The sequence below is a fragment of the Macrotis lagotis genome, chromosome 1, assembly GCF_037893015.1.
Source record: "Macrotis lagotis isolate mMagLag1 chromosome 1, bilby.v1.9.chrom.fasta, whole genome shotgun sequence".
Lineage (NCBI taxonomy): Eukaryota > Metazoa > Chordata > Mammalia > Peramelemorphia > Peramelidae > Macrotis > Macrotis lagotis.
The window spans coordinates 901,321,192-901,347,202 of NC_133658.1; the positions used below are offsets into that span (position 1 = coordinate 901,321,192).

The 26,011-nt window shown below is 42.5% G+C and overlaps 1 protein-coding gene across 3 annotated transcripts in view; it reads right to left on the reverse strand.

Annotated features, from left to right (window-relative positions):
* The window catches only part of ACTN4 (actinin alpha 4), a 78,328-nt gene that overhangs the window by 14,570 nt on the left and 37,747 nt on the right, over nt 1-26,011 (reverse strand). For all 3 annotated transcript variants that reach the window (XM_074219022.1, XM_074219020.1, XM_074219021.1), the window contains exons 2-11: nt 17,428-17,542; nt 17,039-17,158; nt 14,451-14,535; nt 10,427-10,516; nt 9,260-9,338; nt 8,125-8,206; nt 5,361-5,446; nt 1,483-1,575; nt 764-994; nt 41-188 (exon numbers count right to left, since the gene is read on the reverse strand). In XM_074219022.1, coding sequence (XP_074075123.1) covers nt 41-188; nt 764-994; nt 1,483-1,575; nt 5,361-5,446; nt 8,125-8,206; nt 9,260-9,338; nt 10,427-10,516; nt 14,451-14,535; nt 17,039-17,158; nt 17,428-17,542 — 1,129 coding nt within the window. The remainder of the gene's footprint in view (nt 1-40; nt 189-763; nt 995-1,482; nt 1,576-5,360; nt 5,447-8,124; nt 8,207-9,259; nt 9,339-10,426; nt 10,517-14,450; nt 14,536-17,038; nt 17,159-17,427; nt 17,543-26,011) is intronic.

Sequence of the window (26,011 nt, forward strand, 5' to 3'; positions counted from 1 at the left end):
CAGACAGAAGAGACACAATCGGCCACCCAGGGACCCCTACCATCAGTCCATGCTTCATGGATAGAAGCTTTCTGCCCAAACTTCTCTGCCAGGTGATCCAGCCGCTCCAGTCGCCGAATCACATTGAGTAGCCACTCTTCAAAGCCCTTCTCTGCCTGCTCCAGGTGCTGCCAAGCATTGTTGATGTCCTAGAATTCAAAGCATAGAAAGAGATGGTTCAGAGTCACCGAATGAATCAAAACTCATTTTTATGTCCACAGAGAAACGACAAGGTCAGTGTTCCAAAGACTACTTTCTCCTCAATGGTGGTATGAGAGATTTCAAGTAAAACACCAACTAAACCAACTAAGGCAGGAACTCAATTTGCTCATCTCAAAGAATGGTTAAGTAGGCCATTAAGTTTGTGCTTCATGATATGTTACCCAGGGGCTCCAGGGAAGAGCATTTTCCCTTAGCTCTAAGGTCAATCCTTGGGATCAAATGATTAAGAAGTGAACAGGACCTTAAAATTGGAAATTATCTAGTGCTTCAACTAACTCTTTCATGTGATTAATGAGATAATAGGCCCAGAGAGGGGAAGTCACTTGACCCCAGCAGAATATGCTTCCTATGGAAAACACCTTAGGAATGAAAGGGTGAGTACAGAGTCACAGAGATTAAGGAGTCTAAATTCAATGTGGTCTCCTCAAGTCAGCAGCCACAAAGGGATTTGATTTCAATGTCCAAATCCCAGGACCTTTCCCCAACTGCCCTTTACACTTACCGACACCATCTTGCCCTCCGAGGGCATGAAGGCAGGGCGATTGCTCAGTCTCAGCTTGGTCTGCAGAGTGTTGAAGTTGATCTCCAGCTGGCACTTCTCCTGCACTTTTGGTGGTTTGTGTACCCGCCGGTAATCACGGAAGTCCTCGAGCTTCTGCTGCATCTCTTGGATGGTCTTCTGAGGTACACGGTCTTCTAGCCAAGGGATGGTACGGCGGATCCACACCAGCAGCTGTAGAGTCAGGGAGGCCAGGTTTGCACTGGGGAGGCAGGCCCTTCTAGGTGTGTGTGTACACATACACACACACACACACACACAGCAGATGTTGAAATCACATAAGTCCCAGGAATCGAAAAGCTGAGAACCCCAAATTTCTACCAGGGCTTCAATTCAGGAAGGGGCTGGTTTTTAGGACAAGAGTCTGGTATGCCTTCATCTCTAGGGAGTTCTGCGTCATTTTCTGGGCTCATCATGACTTACAGAATACAGAGGTTGTTTTTAATAAGATGCTGGAAGGATTAACTTCTGCTAAACTGTTACTTTAGATGCTGATCACAGTGACAGTTCATGCACATGATACCATGCCCACTAACATAAAACCAGCCCCAGACATTATATGTTTACAAACACAGCTCACGCACATGCCCATGTACACACACAAGTAGCACATACGCTTGTGTTGACAAAGTGGGCTTGGAACTCGCCCAAAAGGGACTCACATCACTGGCCAGCTTCTCGTACTCCTCCATCAGGTGCTCATTCTCCTGGTTGACGGCCAGCACCTTGCAGATCCTGTTCGCAGCTGTCTCAGCCTAGTGGAGGGAGGAGAGCCCAGAGACAGTGAGGGCCTGTGGGACAGCTCCCCAGCCCTTCAGGAAGTTGCTGAGTCAGGTCCCAAGGACCCCCTCCCACCACCCCTGTGCAGCAGAACAGGGAAAAGAAAGGAAGCAGGTCAATCCCAAGCAAGATGAAGTTCTGAAGAATTCCTGGCTGCCAGAGTTCACTGGCACTTGGTTTCCATGGTGCTCTCCTAGGGAAGGTTCCTAGGTTGGCCTCAATGTGGCTGGCTATTATACCAGTGCAAGACTGCAAACCCCAGCTAAAAGTCTGGCTGCCCATCTGGACAGGCTCAGAATAGCTGGGGCTGACCCTTCTATGTAATTTTCATTTATGATAAAATGAATTCAACCTGGCATACTCCCTTAGCAGTAAGAGGGAAAGACTGGGTAGGGTCTAATTCTTCAAGGAAAGTCCCAGGACCCAAGAGACAGCTAAGGAACTAACTGAAGAGCTTCCAATGTGAAAGGGATGGGATCACTCAGGCTGTAGGGCCTGGAGCGTCTTCTTTCAATGGCCTGCCTGGGGAGCACCTGCAGTCTGAAGGCCCAGTATAAGAGTTTTGCTCCTTCTCCTCACACAGCCTCTGTATTTCCCAAGCAAAATGTGCTTCCTATTGGAAACACCAGGAAACCTAACTATCTTTAGGTATGAAAAGGGTACAGAAAGTGAGAGAAATTAAGAAACCTAAATTCAAGAAGGTCTCAATATCAGGGATGAAGCTAGCAGCCCCTGAAAAAATTAGCCGTAGGGCAACTACCCCAGTTTGCTCTCTTTCTGCTCTCTCTAGGAACAGAGAGGCTTTCTTCCAAAGATCACAAAACAGGGGTCAAGGAAGTTAAGGAAGGAGAGGGACACCACACAGAGAAAGGAAAGTGGATAGAATAGGTACCTTTCAGGAAGCACAGAAAGGATCCAAGAAGAGGACTTGAAAGCCAGACAGCAACAGAAATAGTGAGGAGGGTCTACAGAAGGATGGGGAAGGAAAACAGAAAAGGCTAGGAGGTGAGCTACTGAGGACCTCCATAATAATGAATTCTAATGTGGAAATCAATGGCCTCCCCAACCCACAAGAACACAGCTAGCCTTCCAATCCAGCCAAAAGGAAGCCCGCAGCCAGAACTGGTGGGGTGTGTGCATGCACAATCACACACACTCATTCTGGGGCACACTGGCACATGCTACAAGATGCTAACAAAAGCCAGAGCACCATGCAAGGGGTGCAGCAGAGAAGCCAATGCAGAAAAACTCACCCCAAAGAAAGGTAAGGGGCAGCACCAACACAATGAAGTCTTGGTTGGGGATGGGGGTGGTGGGAAGGTCAACTAAAGTAGGTGACAATGACAAGCTCTAAATTTCCTATTACATAACCTCTCCCTTTCTTCAGTTGCCATTCATTCCCAACACAATAAGACTCTCAATAACAACTACAGAGCTAAAGATGGAAGCTGAAAGTAGGTTTATTAGTGAATGGGGGCAATGGGACAGTGATTGGGGCAAATCCCAAAGGACAGCTGACCAGGCAGGACTGGGTAGAGGCACAAGGGATAGAGGGGAACTAGGTTCTTCACAAGAAAAAATGAAGGGTATCCAAACTGCACCAACACATTTATCATTTCCCCCTAACATATAGGAATCAAACATGAGACAGACAAGCCTAGTAATGCCACGGGGAAGCACTTTAGTCCCCACCACCACTCCTGGCATACCAAGGCCTTACAACTCCCAGTCTTCACTGGAGCACTTGGCAGCTCATTACTCCAGAGTTCCCTCTGAGGTGGGCAGTTTGCTATCTAGAAAACCTTTGGACTTTCTTCATGATTTTCCATCCCAAAGGAATAGGCTTGCAAAGAAGGTGGAATGTTCATCCAAGAGTGAGAATCAAGTAATACAAACGGGTTCTTAAGCAGGTCACATAGTATTAAAATGACAACTACCTCCTCACTCATTTCAACATTCTGATGATCTATCTACCCTTTCCTAAAGTCCACTTCCAATACCCAAACCTAGGCAAAATCACAGATCCCAGGCTGTCACAGAAGCCTTGTCAAGGAAGAGGTCATCTGATGACTAAGGGAAAGAAGTCAATGCCATTCCTGGGTTTCCTCAGAGCGCTGAACTGACTTGAAAAGCTGGCATTCTATCCTTCATAAGAAGGACAACACAGAATCAAGAAGATCCAGGCTCCCTCCCCCTATTTCAGGTTGAACTGGTTGAACTGCAATGTCACTGGTGCTTGGAGGATAAGGAGACCAGCCTCAATTAAGACATCTGGCTTAGTGAACCCCTGGCCTTGGCTATTTTTGCTCCTCAGGCTACATTTCAGGAGCTCTGGAGCCCGGTGAGTCAAAACCTTGCCTAGTGGCTTCTTCTCTGCCTCCACAGAAATCTGGGGGAGAGGAAATGGACTCATGATAAAAACGAATTGGCATTTTAAATCAAATTATTAATTCCTCTTTGGCCTTTTCAGGGCACTATGGGTGTAGAACTCTTTGAGCTAAGTAGAGAGCTGAACGAAGAAGTAGGAGACCACAATAGGCAGCATTAAGTTGGTAGAAAATAGAATGCATTGAGAAGCTGCTCCTCATAGGTATCCAGAGCTCAAAAGTACCCTTGTACAGATAGCAGTGCTAACTACCCACATACTAAGAATAATGGAAGTGATGGGAGTGTGCTCATTAAGACAGTGGAGGGAGAGATCTCTGTGGTGAAATAAATGCTCAGATGAGAAGGATATCTTCCAATATAGTATTTACTGTTTCTATCTTAAGATGTCAAAGGTAAATGAAGATGCCATACGAGGGAGGGAGGGAGGGAGGGAGGGATCAGCTGGATCATCTCCTGAAACTACCATGGGTGCCCCTGTGAGTCAGGATTTTGGGTTGACCTGAGGCATTACTTCACTCCACATCAGTCTAGAAATCCTTTAGAAGGAAGTGGTATGTGCCTCACCTGCTCACTCTGCAAGTGCTCTCTTAATTGTTCCTGACAGAGGTAGAAAATGGAGAGGCTGCTATGAGCCAGAGCATGGACCATAGAGGCCTCCTTGTTACCAACTGTGCCCTGGTCAATGCTCTACCTTGAGATTTCTCACAGGATACACTAGCTGCAGCAACAAGGACTCCCCCACCCGAAGCTCACCTTTTGAGCCCCCGAGAAAGCGTGGTAGAAGCAGGACACGTATGTCATGATGGCCTTCTCATCGGGCCTCAGAGTGCCCACAATATCTGCGCAGAGAGAGAGAGAGAGAGAGAAAGGCAGGAGAGAGTGAAAAGTGCAGGGGTGGCAGCTAGAGCCAGGGCCTTGGGCTCATGCAGGAGGAGAGAACAAGCATTTGCTCTGGACTGGAAGCCAAACCCCAGCTTGGCTAGAAGATTCTAGCATGTGTATACACGTGTCTGCATATCTATATGTGAGTACTGTGTGCTGTCTCCACAGACTGGCTGCCCAGATTTAGGGGGTGTGAGAGTGGACAAAGAGAGCTTGAAAGAGGTGGGTTTAATTTCTAACCACATCTTTCAATGCTGGAAATTTGTCTGGGTGATGGCCCAGGGAGGAGGAGAAAGGACTAAGGTGGGGCTGGGCTGGTCCAAGCCTGAATGCCCCTGTTTGGGGAAACCCATAGCCAAGTACCAAGGGGAAGGGGTATGGCTTCCAATCAGCAAGAGGCCACTGCCATCTGCAAGAGAAACAAGGTGAGCATGGGAGGCTGCAGGGGCAGAGGGACAGCGAGGCAGGCCCAGCCCTCTTCGCCGGGTACCTTCTGCGCTCCCGAAAAGGCATGGTAGAAGCTGGACACATAGGTCATAATGGCCTTCTCATCAGGACGGGCTGTGTTCACGATGTCTGAAAGTGAACAACAAGGATTAAAGCAGATGGCTGATGGCAACCTGCTCACTGGGGTGGGGGCTGAAGGGAAGGAGAAGAGGGCACAGCGGTGCCAGGTTCAATGATTTACCAGGAGAGCAGTTGACTGTTGCCACCTAGGAGACAACATTTATTGTAATTGAAGTGCTTGGGACTCTACCCCCAGTTTTGCTACTGATCAACTGGGTCACCTTGATTCAGTTTTCCCCTCTTTGGACCTAGATGAACCCTCTGTAAAATGATGGAATCAAACAAGATCATCTCTATGGCTTGACATTCTGTCTCCTCTCCCAATAGTGCAGTATTTAAGAAGTTCCTAAGTTTGCACAGTTAAAAAAAAAAAAGGCCCATGCCAGAAGGATTATTCACAAGATCCATTTCTCTGGAAGAACAGGACTATCAGAGCAGGCAACTGACCACTGATTATGTACAAGGAACAGTGCCATTCCAAAGGAAGCTCTCTCTTTCTAAGAGACTTCCCAGGGTTTTGTGGTTTTTGAGTTGTTTCAGTCATGCCCGACTCTCCATAATCTCCAGCAGACCATGGGATTTTCCTGACAGAGAACCTGAAGAAACTGAGGCAAACAGGGTGAAGGTTCTCACTTAGGGACACCCAGAAAGATATGAACTCAAGAAGATGAGTTTTTTTTTTTACTCCATTTTAACTGGCATTCTATCCTTGGTGCCTTTCCCAGGGTTAGGGAAATTTCCAAGGACAAATCCTGTCCTGACCCACCACTACTGGCTCTTGACTCCATACAGCAATTAAGAATGAATGAATTTTCCCCAATTGACAAATGGTCATATGAAAAAATGCTCTAAATGATTACTTATTAGAGAAATGCAAATTAAAGCATCTCTGAGGTACCACCTCACACCTCTCAGACTGGCCAATATGACCAGAAAGGACAATGATCATTGTTGGAAGGGTTGTGGGAAATCTGGGACACTAATACATTGTTGGTGGAGCTGTGAACTCATCCAACCTTTCTGGAGAGCAATTTGGAATTATATCCAAAGGGCAACAAAAATGTGCATACTCTTTGATCCAGCAATAGCATTGCTGGGTCTATACCCCGGAGAGATGATGAAAAAGGGTAAAAACATGTACAAACATTGTACAACATTACTTGTACAAAAATATTCATAGCAGTCCTGTTTGTGGTGGCAAAGAATTGGACATCAAGTAAATATCCATCAATTGGGAAATGGCTTAATAAACTATGGTATATGTATACCACGGAACACTATTGTTCTATTAGAAACCAGGAGGGATGGAGATTCAGGGAAGCCTAGAGGGATTTGCATGAACTGATGCTGAGTGAGATGAGCAGAACCAGAAAAACACTGTACACCCTAATAGGAACATGGGGGTGATGATCAACCTTGATAAATTTGCTCGTTCCATCAGTGCAACAATCAGGGACAATTTGGGGCTCTCTGCAATGAAGAATGCTATCTGTATCCAGAGAAAGAATCGTGGAGTTTGAACAAAGATCAAAGACTATTACCTTCAATTTAGAAAAAAAAAACAACCTGCTATCTTATGTAATTTTGCTATTTCTCATACTTTATTTTTCTTCCTTAAGGATATGATTTCTCTCTCATCACACTCAATTTGGATCAGTGTATCCATGGAAACAATGTAAAGACTGGCAAATGCCTTCTGTGGGGGGTGGGGGAGGAAAGCAAGATTAGGGGAAAATTGTAAAACTCAAAATAAATAAAATCTTTGGGAATGGCTTATGTCCATCTGTCTTGAGGAAGGCCCTTCTTGGATCACTAGCCAATATGGACAAAGGGATGAAACAAATATTTTGCTTGGTTGTTGCTATTTAGTTCTATCTGAATCCTTGTGAACCCATTTGTTTTTTTTCCCCCCCAGCAGATACGGGAGTGGTTTGCCACTTATTTCTCTAGCTCATTTTATAGCTGAAAAAACTGAGGAAAACTGAGGAATTCACAAAGAAAAGTGTTCCTCTATTCACTGGGCTATACCTAGCTGTACCTAGCATCTGGCTAGAAACTAATTAAAGTCCTCTGTGCAAATCCAGTTGATCCTTCAGAAATCAAATTCTACCTTACTTGATGATTACCCTGCTCTACAGGGATTTTTTCTCCTTTCTAAAGAGTGACTTGCCCAAGGTCACACAGCTAGGCAATTATGAAGTGTTTGAGGCCGGATTTGAACTCAGATCCTCCTGACTCCAGGGCCAGGGCTTTAGCCACCCAGCTGCCCTGATTTATCTCCTTTCTCTGACACCTTTTACTGTTACTATCTACACTAGAGGTTTCAAAAATCAACCTGCAAAACTAACAAGATGTAGTTCAAACCAGATTAAAAATGGGTCTGGGAAATTTGTGACAAAGTGAAAATACAGAGATGATGGTGATTTGTGATTTTCTAAGTCCATGTGCAGCGAGCCTGCAGGGTGGGTTTCTGAACTTGACACCAAGGATCTGGACCATTCATTTTGTCATGGACTGGTATATAACATGGTTATATACTCTGCTATGTGTGTGTGTGCCCCCTTGTTTCATTTTATTTTTGAACAAGACTCTAAGCACCTTGAAGAAAGGAGCACAAGGCAGATCCTTGGCCCAGACTTGCTGCACAAACATCTAGGAAATGAAAGGTCAGTAATCTAAGTGCTTACCCTCAGCATCCAACATCTTGGGGATATCTAGATACTTCTCAGCAACTTCAAAGGCATTGTTCAGGTTTGTGACAGGATCATCCTGAAGGGAAGACAAAAGGTGAGTGATCTACCAGGGGCTGATAGAACAAGTAATTGTCCAAGAAAACAAGAGACAGGGAAAAGAAGGAAGTCTTAAGCTCCACTTTTGCTGGGATCTATTGTAAGTATTCACTCTGAATATCCCATGTAAGCCAAAAGGAATCACTAATGCTAGTGGAAAAGGGGAAAAGATTGCACCAATCGGGCTACAGCTAATCTAAAAACTCATCCTAGATGACCACAGGGAAAATGAGATGCCAATAAGGAATCCAGAACTGCCAAATTCATTTTCCTCAATCTTCCCAGTATATCAGTCCCCTCTCCTAAGAGCTCTCTATGGTAAAGATCAAAGTTACAAAGGAAAGCAATCAAGGCCTTCTACAACTTGATCCCCCACTGAATTCCCTTCCCTTCCCCACATGACTCCTTTGGCTCCAGTCAATTGCAATTCTTCATGGTTCTTTCAACAGAACACCCTTGTTCCTGCCTCCAAAATCTTGTCAATTCATGCCTACCTGTAATTCCCTGGAGGAAGATTCAAGTTTCCTCTAGGCACCCTCACCCTCAGCATCTTCTTCACTTTCTAAACTCTTAAAAGCCCTACTCTACTCTGTTCCAGCATCTTGCATAGGAACTGGCACACGAGAAGGGATAAGGAAATGTCTAGGGATTGATCAGAGGAACTTCCCTTCTAGGAGGCTGCCTTTTTGTCGAGTGGGGTTTTTCAAAGACAAAACAAAGGCTAGCCTCACAACCCTAAATGTAGTCCTAGTCTGTACCTTTAAGAAGCAGCAGAGGCATACTAGGCAGAAGGGGCTAGGCTAGTTCCAGGGCCTGGTTTTAAAGGAATACCAAGGAAGCCTTAGAATCACAATCAGACAGTGACAAAATGGGACCAGCTGTAGGATTTTTTTTCAACACTGCTCTATAGATTCTCAGTAGTGCTGTGGGAGTCAGAGGGAGACAGGGATTTAAAAACCAGTGGCAATGTTGTTGCCCCTCAGCAGTGGGGTACAGTTCACACAAGTGGGGCAAATGGAACTGAGGGACCTACCTTCCGCAGCTTATCATATTCTATCAGCTCTGGTCTATGCCTGTGAATCAGGGCATTGAAAGCGAGACCATCCTTCCAGCTGAGGAAAAAAAAGACAAGTGTGAGTTTCCTTCTCTCTACCACTTTAGCAGATTTTACTAAAAGTCTCATATCCAATAACTAGTTCTGAGAACACGCAACAGGAAGGGATGAAGAGGTGGAAGTGCTCTTAACAATAATCTAGTCCAGCTTCCAAATTTTAAAGATAAGGAAACCAAGAGACAGAGGGGTAAGCAACTCTACTAATGTCACATAGGGAATAAAATAGCTGAGTCAGGAATTAAATTCAAAGCCATTCTGCTCTTTCTACAGTCCTAAGGTATATGTTAACTACTTTAACTGTTCATATGGTGAGCAATTTATAAAACTGGCACAATGAATAGTGAGATCAACCTGAATTCAAAAATTCTGTCTTGAAGACTTACTAGTTGTATGATGCTGGTTAAGTAACTTAGCTTCTCTATGTCTTAGTTTTGTCATTTGTAAAATGGGAATAAATAGCAACTACCATGGGTTGCCGTAAGGGTCACATGAGTTAGCACATGCCAAAAAATTTGCATAGCATAAAATGCTAAATATGCTGGCAATGATTAGATTTTACTGAGGACCCTTTTATGTGGTTTGTGAAAAATTACTTCTTGTAGAATTCTCTAATTGGTTGAACTTGATTTTCAGAAATTGGGATCAGAAGCCACCCTTTGAGGAGGGCTATACTAAGGGTTGTGCCTCGATGGTTTAGCACAAAGAACCCTGGGTTCAGAGTCAGAGAAATCCAAGGTTAGACCCAGTTCTATGACTTGCACCTGCTGGGTGACTCTCTGGGACTCAATTTTTTCCTTTATAAAATGAAATGGATTGGACTAGATGGCAACTAGCTTCCACCTCTCCATCTCCATCCATCCTATAACCTTTAAAAGTTTTCCTCTCACATCTCAGATTCAGTTTTTAAGGAAGATAAAGAGGAACCATGGAGAGTTTCAATAATAGAGAACAATGTTATTTCAGAAAGATAATCTGGGCAGCCCCCACCCCACACACATTGCTCTAGGTGCTGGTGACTCTCTAAGGTGAGAGGAAGTCAGGAGGAATCACCAGCTTCTCATATATTGGCAGCTTGGCAGGGCTTACCTGATGTGGAAGTTCTGCACATTGACATTCTTGTATGGAGCTGTTTTTCTCTGACACCAGAGAAGGAGACCCTCCTTGGCAGAAGTCTCTGCAGATAGACAAAAACAGTGACAACTCATGTCAGCCTCTGTTAAACAATGGGTACAATAGTTATATACCAAGAGCAACATTTCATTCCCTTTTCCAGCCTCCTTCCTTTTTTTTTTTTGCAAGGCAATGTAACTGGGTTAAGTGGCTTGCCCAAGGCCACACAGCTAGGTAATCATTAAGTGTCTGAGGCTGGATTTGAATTCAAGCACTCCTGACTCCAGGGCCGGAGCCCCATCTACTCTGCCACCCAGCCACCCCCCACCAGCCTCCTTTCTTAACCTCTCATTTCTTTTTTTAGGCTCTGGTCCCATGGGCCTAATCAAGTTCCTCTCTCAGGAGAAACTTACTTCAGAATCACCTCCTACACAAAACTCTGGAGTCTCAACCTTCCAAACCTGATCATAATCTTCTCTCATTTTCATTCCCTCTGCCTTATAAACCCCTAACCTGGTTCTCCATCCTCACTGGGGTCTTCACTTTCTCAGTCCCCTCAGGTCTTTCCCAGTGGACCTCTATACTCATCTCCCCCTTCTCTAGCTTGATTCCTTGGTGAATCAACTCTCCACATCACTAATTCCCTTGCTGCCCTCCCATTCCTATTTCCAAACCTGCTGACAATTTCCTGCCATTTCTCAGCCCTGGGTTATTCCTGCCAACTCCCTCCGTTGTTCCCATTTCCAGGGAAGAGATGGCCACCTCCCCTCTCTGCACACAGAAAGTCATTGGCTTATCAGGTCCTGTTCTATGGCCTACAAACTATCATCACTCCTCACCTGTTTACCAGCTCCTTCCTCATGGCTCAGACACCTTAAAAATCTCCACTTGGAAGATACAAGAAAATCACCAAACCATTGCTATGAACCATGGACCCTGGGCCTCCTCTGTCAGGAGCTGATCAAACTGCTTTCCTCTCCCTCTGCACTCTGACTTTTGAGCTCCGCTACTGATCATCTCTGAAAGGCCTTTTTTCAAGGCTGAGCTTTTTGCCCCTGCTGACCAGCTCCTCTCCTCTCTGGATTTCATGAGGTTGCTCTCTGTCAGGTCTCATCTCAGAATACCTGTCACATCTGCTCACAAAGGGGATTACCCTCCCTCACCCCAAATTCTGCCCTTTTTCTCTCTGGTCAGTACTGTTGACAGACCGTTGCTGATCTCATCAGATCACATGGGTTTATCACCTCAATGCAGATGATTTTCCAGTCTCAGGCTCTCTGCTGAGCAAGTCACACATCTCCAGCTGCCTCCTGTACTCCTCAAATTGTATGTCTCACAAATGGCTCAAAATCAATTCATTAATCTTTGAAATCTTCTCTTCTCTTGGATTTCCTTATCATTTACCCAAGGCTCCATTCACTCGAGCTCATAATCTAAGCTGTCATCTTTGATTCCTCATTCACACTCACTACACTGATCCAATCTACTGCCAAATCTTGTTTTTACCTTCACCACATCTTTCTTACAAGTCTCCATTCCTCCTCTGATGTAATACAGCTGCCACCCTGCTGCAGGCCCTGACACTTGGAGCATTCTGACTGCCTCAGATCTCTTCTCAATCCTAATCATCAACCATTTGGCTGTCAAGGCCTGATTATGTTGCCCACTCTAATCAATGAGGTCCAATAGCTCCCTATTACTCTCAGGATCAAATATAAACTTGTCTCTCATGTAACACTCTTCACAAAACTCATCCTGTTTTTCAAGTCCCCATCTATTTTAAAATCCTCACATAAGCTATGGCTGGCTACTGTGGCCTCCATGGTATCACATGTATCACACCATCTCCCTAAACTGTGCATCTGCACCTGACTCTTGACTTTGAGTTTGCCAAGAGTTAGTTCAAATTCCAGCTTTTGCCAAAGTTTTCTGTGGTCTGCCAAGCTTCAGAAACTTTCAGATTACCTTCATTTACTCTGAATATTGTGATTTTACATATATATATTTTCATGTTTCCACCTCTTCCACCCCAACTAAAATATATACTTCTAATGGCAAAGATTTTTCTTTTGGTTCTTTTTTATATCCTCAGCTCGTAGTATAGTACCGTTCAGATGGTAAGTTTAACAGGTACTAAAATAATATATTCTTGCTCATCAAAGCAAGAGTATATGATAAAATAGACACCTCTCCCCTCCCACCCCCATGATAATACAAAGGACATAAAAATTAAAACTCTACAGGTGGTAAGAAAAAAATGAAAATAAATTATAATACTTTCTAAAGGGAAAAACTCTTGAATTTTAATTTTCAGAACCTGAGAGGCCCATGAAGATCCTAGAAAATATAATTTGGCACCCAAAAGTGAACTACCTCCTGCATCTTTAATAAAAATATGATAAAACACCAGATCTTTAAGTTTCTACTCACAGATGTTGATTAAATGCTTATTCATTTTTTTCCCCTTTTTTAGGATTTTGCAAAGCAAATGGGGTTAAGCAGTTTGCCCAAGGCCACACAGCTAGGTAATTATTAAATGTCTGAGGCCAGATTTGAACTCAGGTCCTCCTGACTCCAGGGCTGGTGCTCTATCCACTGCGCCACCTAGCCACCCCCTGAAATGTTTATTCTTGATGACAAAAGTTAAATGGACAAAAATACAAAATAAATATGTGATGATGCCATGCTCCCTGCACCTCAAGCATGAGTGAAAATATTTCTATACTGAGAGCTGAAATGGTTATAATCTAGTCTATCCTTCTGTTTCAAGAAACTGAGGAAGGGGGTTAGGAAGAGAAGGACAAAACATTTGCCCATGGTCAAAAGGAGTAAACGGGCAACTAGATGGCACAGTGGATAGAGCACCAGCCCTGGAGTCAGGAGGACCTGAGTTCAAATTGGCCTCAGACACTTAATAATTACCTAACTGTGTGGCCTTGGGCAAGCCGCTTAATCCCACTACCTAGCAAAAAAAAAAAAAAAAAAAAAAAAAGAGTAAGCAAAACTAGTGCTCATTACTCTATAAAAGTGGAATTCTTCTCCCATATCCTTTATTATATAATCTTCCTTCTTCCTAGGCACTCCAAAAGAAGGAAGACAAATGAATACTGCTGGATGTTCTGTGAGCCAATACAATGGGAAGGATGGAACTTCTTTAAACAGTTTGCTTCACTAAGCTGCCAACACACTATGTGGAAGCTATGAAGTCAATGAGGACAGATGAGGATTTCTATCCCAGAAGATAGGAATTATCCAGTTCTACAGACTGGATATATTCTCTGGGAATAGAAAATGAAATTCTATGTCTTGTGTTGACTAAAAAAAGACTGGATAATATACATTTTAGAGTCTGTAAGGAAAGTGAGTCACCTTTACCCAAAAATCTCAGAAAACAGGTCATGTAAGAAAACCCAATGTACTTATAACATTTGAAAAAATTCAGCTGAACTCAGGAAAAGGAGATTATTTTCCCTTCCTAATCAAGGGCTCCATTAAGTTTTGTTGGGCTCCCTACCTCTTTTTCCCCTCATCATACATCATACAAACCTAGGCAGCAAGGAATGTGAATCTGTATGTGTGGGTGAGGCAAAGGAAAACAATTCCCTATGCTGCTTCACATCCAAAATAAAGAAAACGACAGTGGCACCCATAGAAAAGTCAAAACCAATGGGTTCTGTTCCTGATTCTGTTTTGATCTTCCACATGCTATTTCTTCTCTTTGGGACACCTATCTGCCAACCTCCTACAAGTATATCCAATGAGCTAAAGTATGTCTAAAGGTCTGTGGAATAACATCTGCCAACTATGGAAGGTGGTAGCAGAAAACTTAGGATGATTAGGATTTATCCAAGATGATATACCAAAGATGCTAGATGCTTTATACTTGAAAAAAAGTCAATTCTCAATAAGATTTCCTGCTGAAATAATCTCAGAGGAATACAATCTAAACAAACTGACAAGATACAAGCTGTCTCTAACATAACAATCATTAACTCTTACCTCCACTGAGATGTCCTGGATGGCAAATCGAAGGATAATGGTCCAGATCATTCCCAAGGTCATCTTGGCATTGCCGTCCACAATCTCTGAAAACAGAACACGAAAGAATCCCCAAAATTATGAAGGTCTAAAAAAAGAGTGCAGTCCCCCACTTTAGGCATGGTGCCTGTCACCTCTCTTGGTGGGAGGGGAAGGTGTCTAGCTGTGGACAAGGGAGCCTGTTTTCAGCTTTGGCCAGTCAGACATGTTTTGTGTGACTCTTCTCATTTACTTCAAGGAAGGGTTCTGGTGGAGAAGGGGCAGTCACTGGAAAGGAATAGTTACACATTTTTTTTTTTTTTAGGTTTTTGCAAGGTCACACAGCTAGGTAATTATTAAGTGTCTGAGACCAGATTTAAACTCAGGTCCTCCTGACTCCAGGGCCGGTGCTCTATCCACTGCGCCACCTAGCCGCCCCATCAGTTGCACATTTTTAAAAAATGTCAGTTCTCTCCAACATCTCTGATCTTGACAGTCCTCTGAGGGATGTACAGCTCCCTCTCCATGTGTGAAGCTGTTGGTTCCAGAGCAGTCTGGCAGAGATTTCTATCTTGTGGTTCTTGCTCTGATCCAGTGGACCAGAGCCCTTCCACTGGCTCAGCTCATTTTTGGCAATGCAGATACCACCCCACAACTTAACTGAGCTTCTACAGATGCCTTTTCTTCTAAGTATTCCTGAAGTCACCTACATTTTCTCAACAAGCTACCCACTTATTCTTTTTTTTTTTGGTTTTTGCAAGGTAAATAGGGTTAAGTGGCTTGCCCAAGGCTACACAGCTAGGTAATTATTAAGTGTCTGAGACTGGATTTGAACCCAGGTACTCCTGACTCCAGGGCCGGTGCTTTATTCACTACGCCACTTAACTGGCCCCATCACTTAGTTCTTTTAAGAGTGGGAAGTAACCCTGAGTTGGGGGATAGGGTACATGCATGTGTGTGCTTGGAAGCAGTGCTCAATGGAGAAAAAGCAAGCATTTTTAGGTTGAGTGTTTTCTTAAAATGAAAACTGACAATTGCGTCTGGTTTCCCTCTTCCTGATTCCATCTCTATTTACAGAATAAAATTTTAGCAAAAGAAATGCTGCTGTTAAGGAGCAAAATTCTAGGGCCAGGTCAGAAAGAGAGAAAATCTCAAAAAATAAATCTTAGGATGTGAAGCTCAATTTTTTTTGGGGGGGAGAGAAATTTACCCTCCTCTCCCCACCAAAACAACTTGACTGCCAGAATATAGGCTTGGCATCCTTCAAAGAAATATCTCACAGTGATACTTGAAGCAACACAAATAAAATGTGTTGGCATATGGGCTAAATTCTTGATCTAGTCATTAATAACAATTAGTTTTCTTTATTTTTCTAAAATTTGGAACAATATGGATATCCCAGGAAAGAAAAGCTGCATTGACTAATGGCTAAAATTGCTAGCTGTGTTGGCCAAACTGTTGGCCCCAATCTTCCTTCACCTCCTTTCTAAAGTGCCTGTGAGTTCTATCATCTGTCACTGGACTAAGGAAATATTCATTCCACTTTTTCCCTCAAGTATAGTAGCTTAAGGGAAAAGGTTGGAGAGACATTATCCTCATTTACTAGGAACAGGAGGTTAGGAAATGGACTTTAAGAATGAAGTACCCAGGTTCCATCTAGATAGCTTCTAAATACTCAGAAGAACTTATTGGTGTGGAGATTTTCACACAAGGTCAGGAGCTGGTGGAAGAGCAAATGCACCAGTGTATTTAAGGATGGCCTATTCTGAACCCCCTCAATGAAAATTAGGACACATTCAATCTACCCTGTAGACTGTGATCAGGTCTAATAATTTACTTCTGTGCCCAGGAACAAGCATCTGCTATTCCCTGAACCCAGGGGAGTTTTGTCATTAGCATTTGTAAGAAATAAATGAATAGCAGCCAACAAAGGCTGAAAACCAATCTGGATGTGTGTCCATAAGTCTTCTTTGATGATAGCATTATTTTTTCAGTATAAAATTCATAGTTTCAGGATTTTCTCCCAATCAAACTACCTTGTGCCAAACTGAGCTTCTTAACCCAACCTCCCCAATCCTCAAAAGTTCCTTTCTTGTTTGAGGGCTATGGGACTCTACTGAGATCATTTCCAACACATGGCAATGTTCTCTCTGTACCCATACTAGCTAACTCACAAATGCAGACTTTTGCTTAAAATGACTAAGTGTGAAGCCAAATCATTCCTATACTGCTAGAAAAACCATTTAAAGAACAGGTAGTTAGGAAAGTCATTTTGTTTCCTTTCTCAGAAAAGCTCTATACAATAGATTTTCTCTAATAGGAAAGCAAATAATAATAAGGTTTCATATGAATAAAGGTCAATTTAATCCAAGTCAAAATCAAGAAAATGCTTTTTTTTACATTGTGGAATGTTCCTGAAACCCCTGGTTTTCCAAAATGAAATGTCATTATCAGTCATTCTTCTTCCCAACATGACTCTTATTGTGCTTTATAAGCACAATTTGATATGTCGAAGTCAAAAATGAAAGATCAAGTTGGCACTTGATCCTACAGACACAATCCTTAACTCACCTTCAGCTCCTATGGAAACCAGCTTGACACCTTTGCTTGCAATGAAGTCCAGGGCTTTGTTCACATTGTTAATTTTGTGCACTCTCATTTTTCCTCGCTCTGGTTTAGGTAACCTTTCCCCTGCAGGAAGGGAGAGAATAGAATTGTGCCAAACTGAGAACGAGTTCTTTGATCCATTTCATAAATATGTTGTCAATCACTTTCCCTCCCCAAAGCACTTAAAATTCTCCCATTCTAGTAAAATCCCCAGAGTTGACAGTTGGAACACCTCAGTTCAATGTCACTGTAGTTGAGCAAATTCACTCTTATCTACAGCTACTATTTTCTGGGGAGGTTTCCACAAATTTTTTCTGACAATAATACCTCTATACTTCTGTTAGAAGCCCTACCTGAAATAACCTCTAAGAGGAGCATGAGTTTGAGTCCATCTCTGAAATCCTCATCGATGTTCTCGATCTGAGTACCAGCTTTCCGCAAGTGAGAGTTGCACCAAGCTGTGAAGGTCTAAGGAACCGAAAAACACTGGATTAGGGTACAGTATGCTTATTTACAACCAAATTCCCAGACAGTCTTCTTCTTTAAGTGGGTAAGTTATGTTCAGCCAGAGAGACCAGGGCCAGCTATGGCTCCTAACCAAAGAAAGAGAACAAAATTGAGTCCCAAGATGTGGTCTCCAGCCCCAAAATACCCATCATGAAGTCTAGCCTACTTGTCTGCCTGCTCACTCTGCTATGCATGGTAAAAAGGAAAATGTACCCCCATAGACAACATCATGAATGTTAGAATTAGAGAAGCCCTAACATAAAATCAATTATAGAGTAGGAATGTTCTTTAAAGGCTATCTAATTTAACTTCCTTGTTTCATAGCTGAAGTTGAGAGAGATGAAGGGATCTGCAATGATATTGAAAAAAGTATGCAATTTGGAGGCAAAAAAAAAATACAACTGAAGCCTGGCTCTGCTCTTTAGGATCTATGTGACCTATGGTTTTAAGTCAAATAACCTCTCTGGGCACAAAGAGGCAAAATGATTTCCCCAAATATGCAGATTCTGAAATCAAACTAGGCCTATATCACACTGTAGGTCTTGAAGGCCTCATAAGAGTTAGACAGACATTCTCAAGGAAGAAACAAAAGGTTCCTACATTTAGGGATCTCTATGGAGTAGCAGTCCAAGACATGGCTCCATTTCTGGAGTGTTCCCCCTTTCTGATATTTAAAGAGAAAATACAAGGAAATAAAAGTTTAAAAAAAAAAGGCATCCCTCACCTTACCCCAAAGAAGCCACAATAAAGTAGGAAATAAACATTTAAAAAAAAAGGCATCTACACCTTACCCCAAAGAAGCCACAACAAACAAAAGGGGGGGGGGGGTGTAGTAGTTCCTAGTTAGGACATCTTACAAGATATTGTCAACAAAAATGAAGGAGAGAGTATTTCTTTTCACATAAGTGCGCACTTAAACCTTTTGGGGAAAATGACATCTATGCTCATTCTCACTTAAGTGATACTGGGAAAAGTACTTAATTCCAGGCTAATCTTGTGACTTTCTCCAATTGCAGAGGCTGGTACTAAAATGGGCACAATACCAACTCAAAGTACAAAGTGGCTTACCAGTCCAAGTCTGTAACCTGCCAGATAAGCTAGCAGAGGGGGCAACATAGAGAAGAGAGAGCCAAAGCTCTTTCTAAAGAGGCTGCAGCCAAATACCATTTGTTTTGACAACTGTTACCAGCTACACTCATTCAAAAAGAGATACAACACAACAAACCCTCCTAGACAGAGTATAGCCACTTATTAATACTTGGACCTACAGAGAATGAATGGATATACCAAGAGATTTCAGACTTCTAACGTGCTGGGCTCTGACAGAGTCCTAGAGAGCTCTCCTTATCAGAAGTGGAGTCCTTGGGATGTAAAGGGGAGCAATTAGGGACTACAGAAGAAACAAAATAGACAGGAGGGGTGGGAAGCGTGGACTGGGAAAGTCATGCTATGGCTCTTTTGCAAAAATAATCAAAATTTTGGGGCTGGAAGACACCTGGGATCACCTACTCAAAAACTTATTAAGAAATGGAGGCTTAGAGATTAAACTACATGACTTGCTTAAGGTCATGTGGCTATTGTGTGTCACAGCCCAGTGCTTGAAACCAGATTTCTGTCCTGATTACCAGGAGAGTAGTGAAGGAAGTAGGGAGAACAGAAGGAAGAAAGGATTTCTATGTCAATCAATAAACATTTATTAAGCACCCACTATGTGCAGAATTGTTCTGATTGACAGGGATACAAAAAAGAAGCAAAAGACAGGCCCCCCCCCCTTGAGGAGCTAACAGTCTTATGTGGGTAACAAATATGTATAGAATCTAAACAGGATCAAGAGAAAATAAAAGTGGGGAGGCACTAGAATCCAGAAAGTAGGAAATGGCTTCCTGAAAAAAGGTGGTATTTTTAAGAGGAATTTAAAAAGTCAGGAAACAGAGATGAGAGCCAGCAGGGAGTGCATTCTAAGAAAATGTCTGGAGCAGAGAAATGAAAGTTTCTTTTTTGTGGAATAGTCGAGGCCAGTGTATGTGGTGGACTGAAAATGTGAGAAGGGGATAAAGTTATAAAGGTTATTAACGTCGAAGGATTTTGTATCTGATCCTGAAAATGAAGGGAACCAATGGAGTTATCAATGAAGTTTGGTGACAGAGATTGGATAGAAGTAACCAGCAGATCCAATGCATGCTGTGGCCACAGTCCAGGCATGAGTCTGCCCCAGGGGTGCTGGCAGTGACAGGGAAGAGAAGAGAATGTTGAAGAAGTTGCAAAGGTGAAAGACAGGTATGGGGAATGAGAAGTAGAAGTGTCGCCTAGACTGAGGCATCAGGAGGGACAGAGCCTGAGGGAGGAGGAGCATGGTGTCCTTCTAGCTGGGTAGCAGGTAGTAGCACTTCTCAACAATCTTGGGATTTAGGTGCTATTGTTATGTTTTACATTTGAGGACACTGAAGTAGGCAGCAGTTAAGTACTTGCCTGGGGTCATATCAGTCAGATTTTCCTCACTTGGGTCCAGGGTTCTTCCCACTGCACCACCTAGTAATGGCTGGTTCAAATTGGCTCTGCCAGGCAAAACCCCCAAGGGCAGATCTTTCCTGTGTCCTGGTACTAAGTTCAGGAGAACTCAACTTCCAGAGAGGAACATATCGATCTAGAAGTGGCCCTCTAACACACCAAGTCAGTGATGGCTGACTCAGTTGAGCTAAAAGGGCAGAATTAGCACTGTATTTTTGCTCAGCATCTGTACAGATTAACCTGGATTTTAGATGTGAATAAAGTTGGTTTCCCCTTCTTCTCAACTTGCATCTACTTTGCTCTACTAAGCCAAACTCACTGCTCCCCTGAACAATTAAACAAGGGGAGCTTTGTTCTTCATCTGTCCATTCTCATGGAACACCTAGAACTCTCTCTGTCCAGTCAAAGCTTACCTACACTTCGAGGCCTAGCTAATTTTCCCCAAGAAGCCCTCTCTTACTATAGGCAATCATTTCTTTTGAACAGCCCTTAGAAGTCACAACTTACAGTTAGCACTTGCTCTCTTCTATTTTTTTAAACTTGACCTGTGATTTCACAGAAGTAAGATGTGAACCAAGTTTTCTAGACTCTAAAATACTACATCATACTGCCTCCAGTCTTGTAAATCAACTTCAAGGCACAAGTAGAAGCAGTTCATCTGCGAAAGGTTTGTGGCTTTTAACAGTGCACAGTGGCAGTCAGAAAGGCCATTCGCAGAACGGCCCTGGGGCCTTCCTGACATAGGGGTTGATCTTCCTGGCCTAGTCAGACCACAGATGAACTGTGGTCACATCTGGGCAACAACACCTTTTGCTGAGGACACTGATAAACTAGAGGTTAGAGGGGAAACTGGGAGTTCATGCCTGAAGTTTCTAAGGATGCTCAGCATGGAGAAGAGAAGGCTGTCCAACTGGGCTCCAGAGAGAATAGCTAAGAGCAATGCAAAGTTCTGCTGGTGTGCAATCCCCCAACCCCAATAAATTATAATTTGCTATAAAGGAAAGATTCCCTATATGATGAGAACTCTGCAAGTGGCCTGAGTTACTTCAGAGAATGGTAAAGGTTTTAAGCAATATCTGGAAGGTAATTGGAGACGTGGTAGAAAGGATTTTTATGACTTGTGATCTGTGAGGTCCATTCTGCAAAGTCCAAGATTCCACATAGGAAAATTGACTTATAACTTCAATCCCCTTCTTCGGTACACAAGGAATTGCCCCAGTAAAAGCTGATTGATAGCCAAGATGATGCTTTAAATGAAGACCCCTTTACCAAGGTCTTAACATAGTATGGTGATGACTCTGGGTAGCCCAAAATCACTGTCAGTGAAGCACAAACCCAGGAAGGTCCCTCAATGATTGAGGATTGACTGACATCCAAATACTAAATGCAGAAGGCTAGTCACCAAATGATGGGAGTTTTTGGTCACAGAAACTCATGAAAACCATCTACCAAGGCAAGGAGTGGCTGAACTCTGCCTCAATAGAAAAAGAACACATGCTGACCAAAATCTTCAATCCTATGAAGTAATAAAAGTATAGAGGAAGAATACCAAGGAGATCAAGGCCTAGAAGACTAAGAATTCTTCTGCTAACTGTTTGGATTCACCTTTTACAAAGCTAACTTAAGGGGAAAGGGCAGGTGACAAGAGTTATTCTTGAAATGCTTAGCTTAAGTGAAAGAAAATAAGAGATAAGTAACATTGCTAACCTCTGAATTAGCCACAACTGATCATTCCCAGAAGAGAAGCAACCCACAGAGCCAAGGCTTAAGAATAAATGTGTTAAAAATTCAAGTGTTTCTGGCTTTTTTTTTAAAACCATGTTACAAAAATAACATTCAGTTTAAACACTTCTCATTTTTACCTATTTTAGACTTCAATTACATAGATTGATGTTTCTTTCTACGGATCAAGTCCTAAGCTCCAAGTCCCAGAACTTTTATAACAAACAAAGGCATTAGATATTTCCTGATGCCAAGTCTTAAATTCATCTGAAGTACTCTTAGACCTCAATTTTAGATAATAGACTAATTTTCACTAGGAGAAAAAAGAGACTCCAAAAGCAGGACAGTCCCTACTCTGGCCTGTTTGTCCTAGGTTAAATTTCCAAATGTGCCACCATGGAAATCCAGTGTATTTGGGGTGGTACAGAAGGGAGCTGTTGAACTGGAGGAGCAAGAAATGCAAACCCCAGGCTTCAGCTTCAATTTCATTTTAGAGTAACTATAGCTACCTGCCCTCCTTCCTGTCTCTGTTCTTTTTCAGTGAATATGGAAAGAGTGGCAGGAAGACAGACTCCAGCTTGTCTGGTTCTGATGGCAAATACCATTTTATGAGGGCTCTGATCTCACTCCCACCCTCTGGGGCAACAGAGTGGTCAGACTGTAAGCCATCCATACTAACAGTTTGGCTACTATACTCTTAGGAAAACAGATTAAAAGGGAAAAGTAAAGGTAAAAATAGTTCTGCTGAGACACTCTAAACTCACCTTCATCAAAGATAACTGAGACAAAACAAAAACAAGCTAGTTTAAAACAGACTTTCTTCTTTAGAGTACAACAACCAAGGCTTCTAAAACCATGGAGAAGAGAATCTTAGAAACTTTCCACTGAATAGCAAACAAAAATCTACTTCACAACATCCCCCCACAAATGGTCACCTAGCTTTTGCTTGAAGACCTGCCATGAGGAGGCTCTCACAATGGGCAGAGGAGACCCATTGCCCTTTAGGATAATTCTAATTATTTGTAAATTTTTCCTGCCCCTTTCTCAATCTCTCTTCTATGCAATTTTTACCCATTGCTTCCACCTCTCTCCTCTTGGGTGTACAAACAAAACATCTAATCCCTCTTCCCTTAAACTTCCCTTCTTAAGGTCAAAAATTACCATTTCTCTCAACAATACTTCATAAGACATGGTCCTAACTTGTCTACCTAGAAAGTCTTCAACTTATCAGAGCCCCTCCTAAGAGGTATGAATGAAAGACAATAGTCCAGATGTTGTCTGACTAGGCAGAGGACAAGATTATTACCTCCCTAGTTTGGGATACTATACCTCCTTAATGCACAGCTTACTTGGAGTCATATCCCAACAGTGATTTCTACTGGATCCTCTACAGGATCCTAGATTCAGAAATGGAAAAGACCCCAAAAAGGTGACCTAGTTCAACCAAGTCATTCTTACCTAAGTTTGAAATGATTTGCCCAAGATAACTTTGAACCCAGTTCATCTAACTCTAAAATTCATCCACTAAATAATAACCTCAAGATCATTTTCAACTGAACTGTTATTAAACCATGCTTCTTCCATCTTCCTTTCTGGATTCTGACTTATTTCCTAGTTTTATGTCATTTTCTTATGGTTTTGCACAAATCACTGATTAAAAAAAAATCAAACAAAGGTCCAAGCACAATTCTCTAGTGCAAATGCTTCAAGCAATGGCTTACTCAAAAGACATCAAACTATTTAAAGGCCTGGGTCTGGTCCTAAATCTACCTAACTGAACAGTTGTTCAGTCCACATCTTTTCTTTTGATCCACAAGATCACAGAAGATTTTGCTAAAATCTTTACATATACCTTAGGAAACCATACCATGTTCCTAAGATCTACCAGTCTAGAAGCTCTGTCCAAAAAAGTAAATGAGGAACAAGAAAGGCCTGTTCCGGGGAAGTGTGCTGGCACTTAATGATCAGGTCCCCTCTTCATTTTCTAGATGTTTAAGCAAGTATCCCCATAATCATTATGTCCTAGAATCTGTCCAGGAAGTGAAATCAAGTTCTCTAGCTTGTTTACAGACTCTCTATAGTTTGCAACAAGAAAAGACCATCTTCTCTCCCCTTTTCAAAAAATTAGGATAACATTCACTTAACTTTTGGGAAACTTGCCAAAGCAAAAAAGTTCTTTCTACTCAGAAGCCATTCCCATCTACAGAAGAACCCTACCCCCCAAGAACTTGATTTAGATTTTTTGGGCAAAATTGGCAACATTTTTTGGCAGACTTTTTTTTTTTTGGCAAAACAATATTTTGTTTTTTTTAAAGCCACACCCACAAAACTGCAAAAAGTTACAATCATATATCTGTAGTCTGCTATAACCTCTCTGGATAGGAAAGAGAAAGAAAAATTTAGAGGCTCATATACTGTTGTAATTCCCTATTCTTGCGGATCTGGATCTGGAAAACGCTTCCCCCCGCCTTAAATTATTTGTTAAACTTAACCTGAATCACCCTTTAAAGCCAGTCATCTTCCTCTCCTTGCTGGGCCATAAAAACCCTTCCTGAGTAACCAAGACCCTCCCATCAAGCTGGGCTCCTGTGGGGAGTTGGTTCTAGGCAACCAGGAAGTGGGATGGATGAATGAATGAATGATGGGTATTGTTCCACCCAAACATTCAGACCCAATCAGTGGAGGCTGAGGTGATTTCAGCAGTAGGGAATGTGGCATCCATGAGCTTTAAATGAGCCATTTATTGATGACAAGAGTCGACTCTCCTCCTCCCCCCTAAAAAAAGGGAAAAACTTTCTACTCTCAGTAGAATGAGAAATGAATTTTCAAAAGAAAACTCCATAAAGCATCAAAGCAGTTTCCAAAGGATATAATGGCACTAATAGCCAAGCATTACTTCTCAGAAAGAAGAAAAGGTTTATTGATGCAATAGTTCCATTTTAAAGAGCTTTGTTTCTCCTTTCTCCCAAATAGCTTACTGTTACAAAACATATACTTAGTACTGATGGGGCGAGGAGATAGAACAAATCTGCACCTACAGAGGCCATTTAAAGAGAAGCTGAAATTCCTCAACAACCAAAATAAAAGTTTGACTCATATAAAACCTATTCTCAGCCCAAACCTTTCAAGCTAAAAATAAATTTGGCCAAACAAGCTCTACTTCAGTAGCACATAACCTTTTCCCTAAGCACAGGTGAGTAAACCTTAAGCAAGATAAAAAGGAATGTACTGCTTCTTGCTTCTATCAAACCAAACAAGACAAATCAACTAACTGAATGTGGCTCCTATCAGTACCCAGAAAAGGATTTAAAGATCAACTGTCCCCTATTCCTGAGCTACATCACTTTTGACTTTCTCCCAGAACAGCGTTGAATTCTAAAGCTAATCTTCCTTCAGATTTCAAAAATCTTAGAGGTCAGATATTTTCCCCAACTGAAGTTCCAGTCCTCAGCAAACAGAAGATGGTAGGGGCTAAATCTCCTCATCTTAAATACCGTGTCAGGTCTGTTGCTCCTCCGGGGCATCAGTTGTACTGTGAGTGAGGAAGATGTCCCACCTCCTGAACTCAGACCTTGCCTGCTGTGGTATCTGATGCTTCCCATGTTAAGTGTATCCACAGATTCTTGAGGAAGGAGGTCCAAGGCTCTGACACATAGGAAGGAGAGCTATTTATTCCTATGGGCAAACACCTACCACCCTTATCAACCATCAGTTGAGTTATTTTCAGGTCTGCCAGAGAGAACTGGCCCCTGTGTGAGGTTCATTTTCACACTATTGAAAGGAAAGCCAGCTCACCTGCCCTCTGGCCTGCACCACTACAAAGCCCCTTTTCAGGCTGCAGCCAAGTCTTGAGAAATCTGGGTTACAAGATTTCCTAAGAGCAAAGTGAAATGCAGTAATTGTACAACTGGACAGCAGTGAAGCCCAATCAAGTGCCTGTCTTCAAGGAGCTTATATTCTAAGACCTCACAAGATATACGAGACATGAACAAAGGAAAAGGGGCTGCTAAGGATAGAAAAGGCAACTACTTTCCTGGTTTCTTTTCCTCAGTCTTCTCATTTTAAAGAGGGTTGAGTGAGGGAAGAACTAGAGGAGCTGAGACAAAAGTAGCTCAAGAACCTGTCAATTCTGTTTCTAGCTCCTGCTACCAGCAGGGGAGTCCTCAGCAAAGATGCCTTCACAGGCCCTAGTCTGCTGGA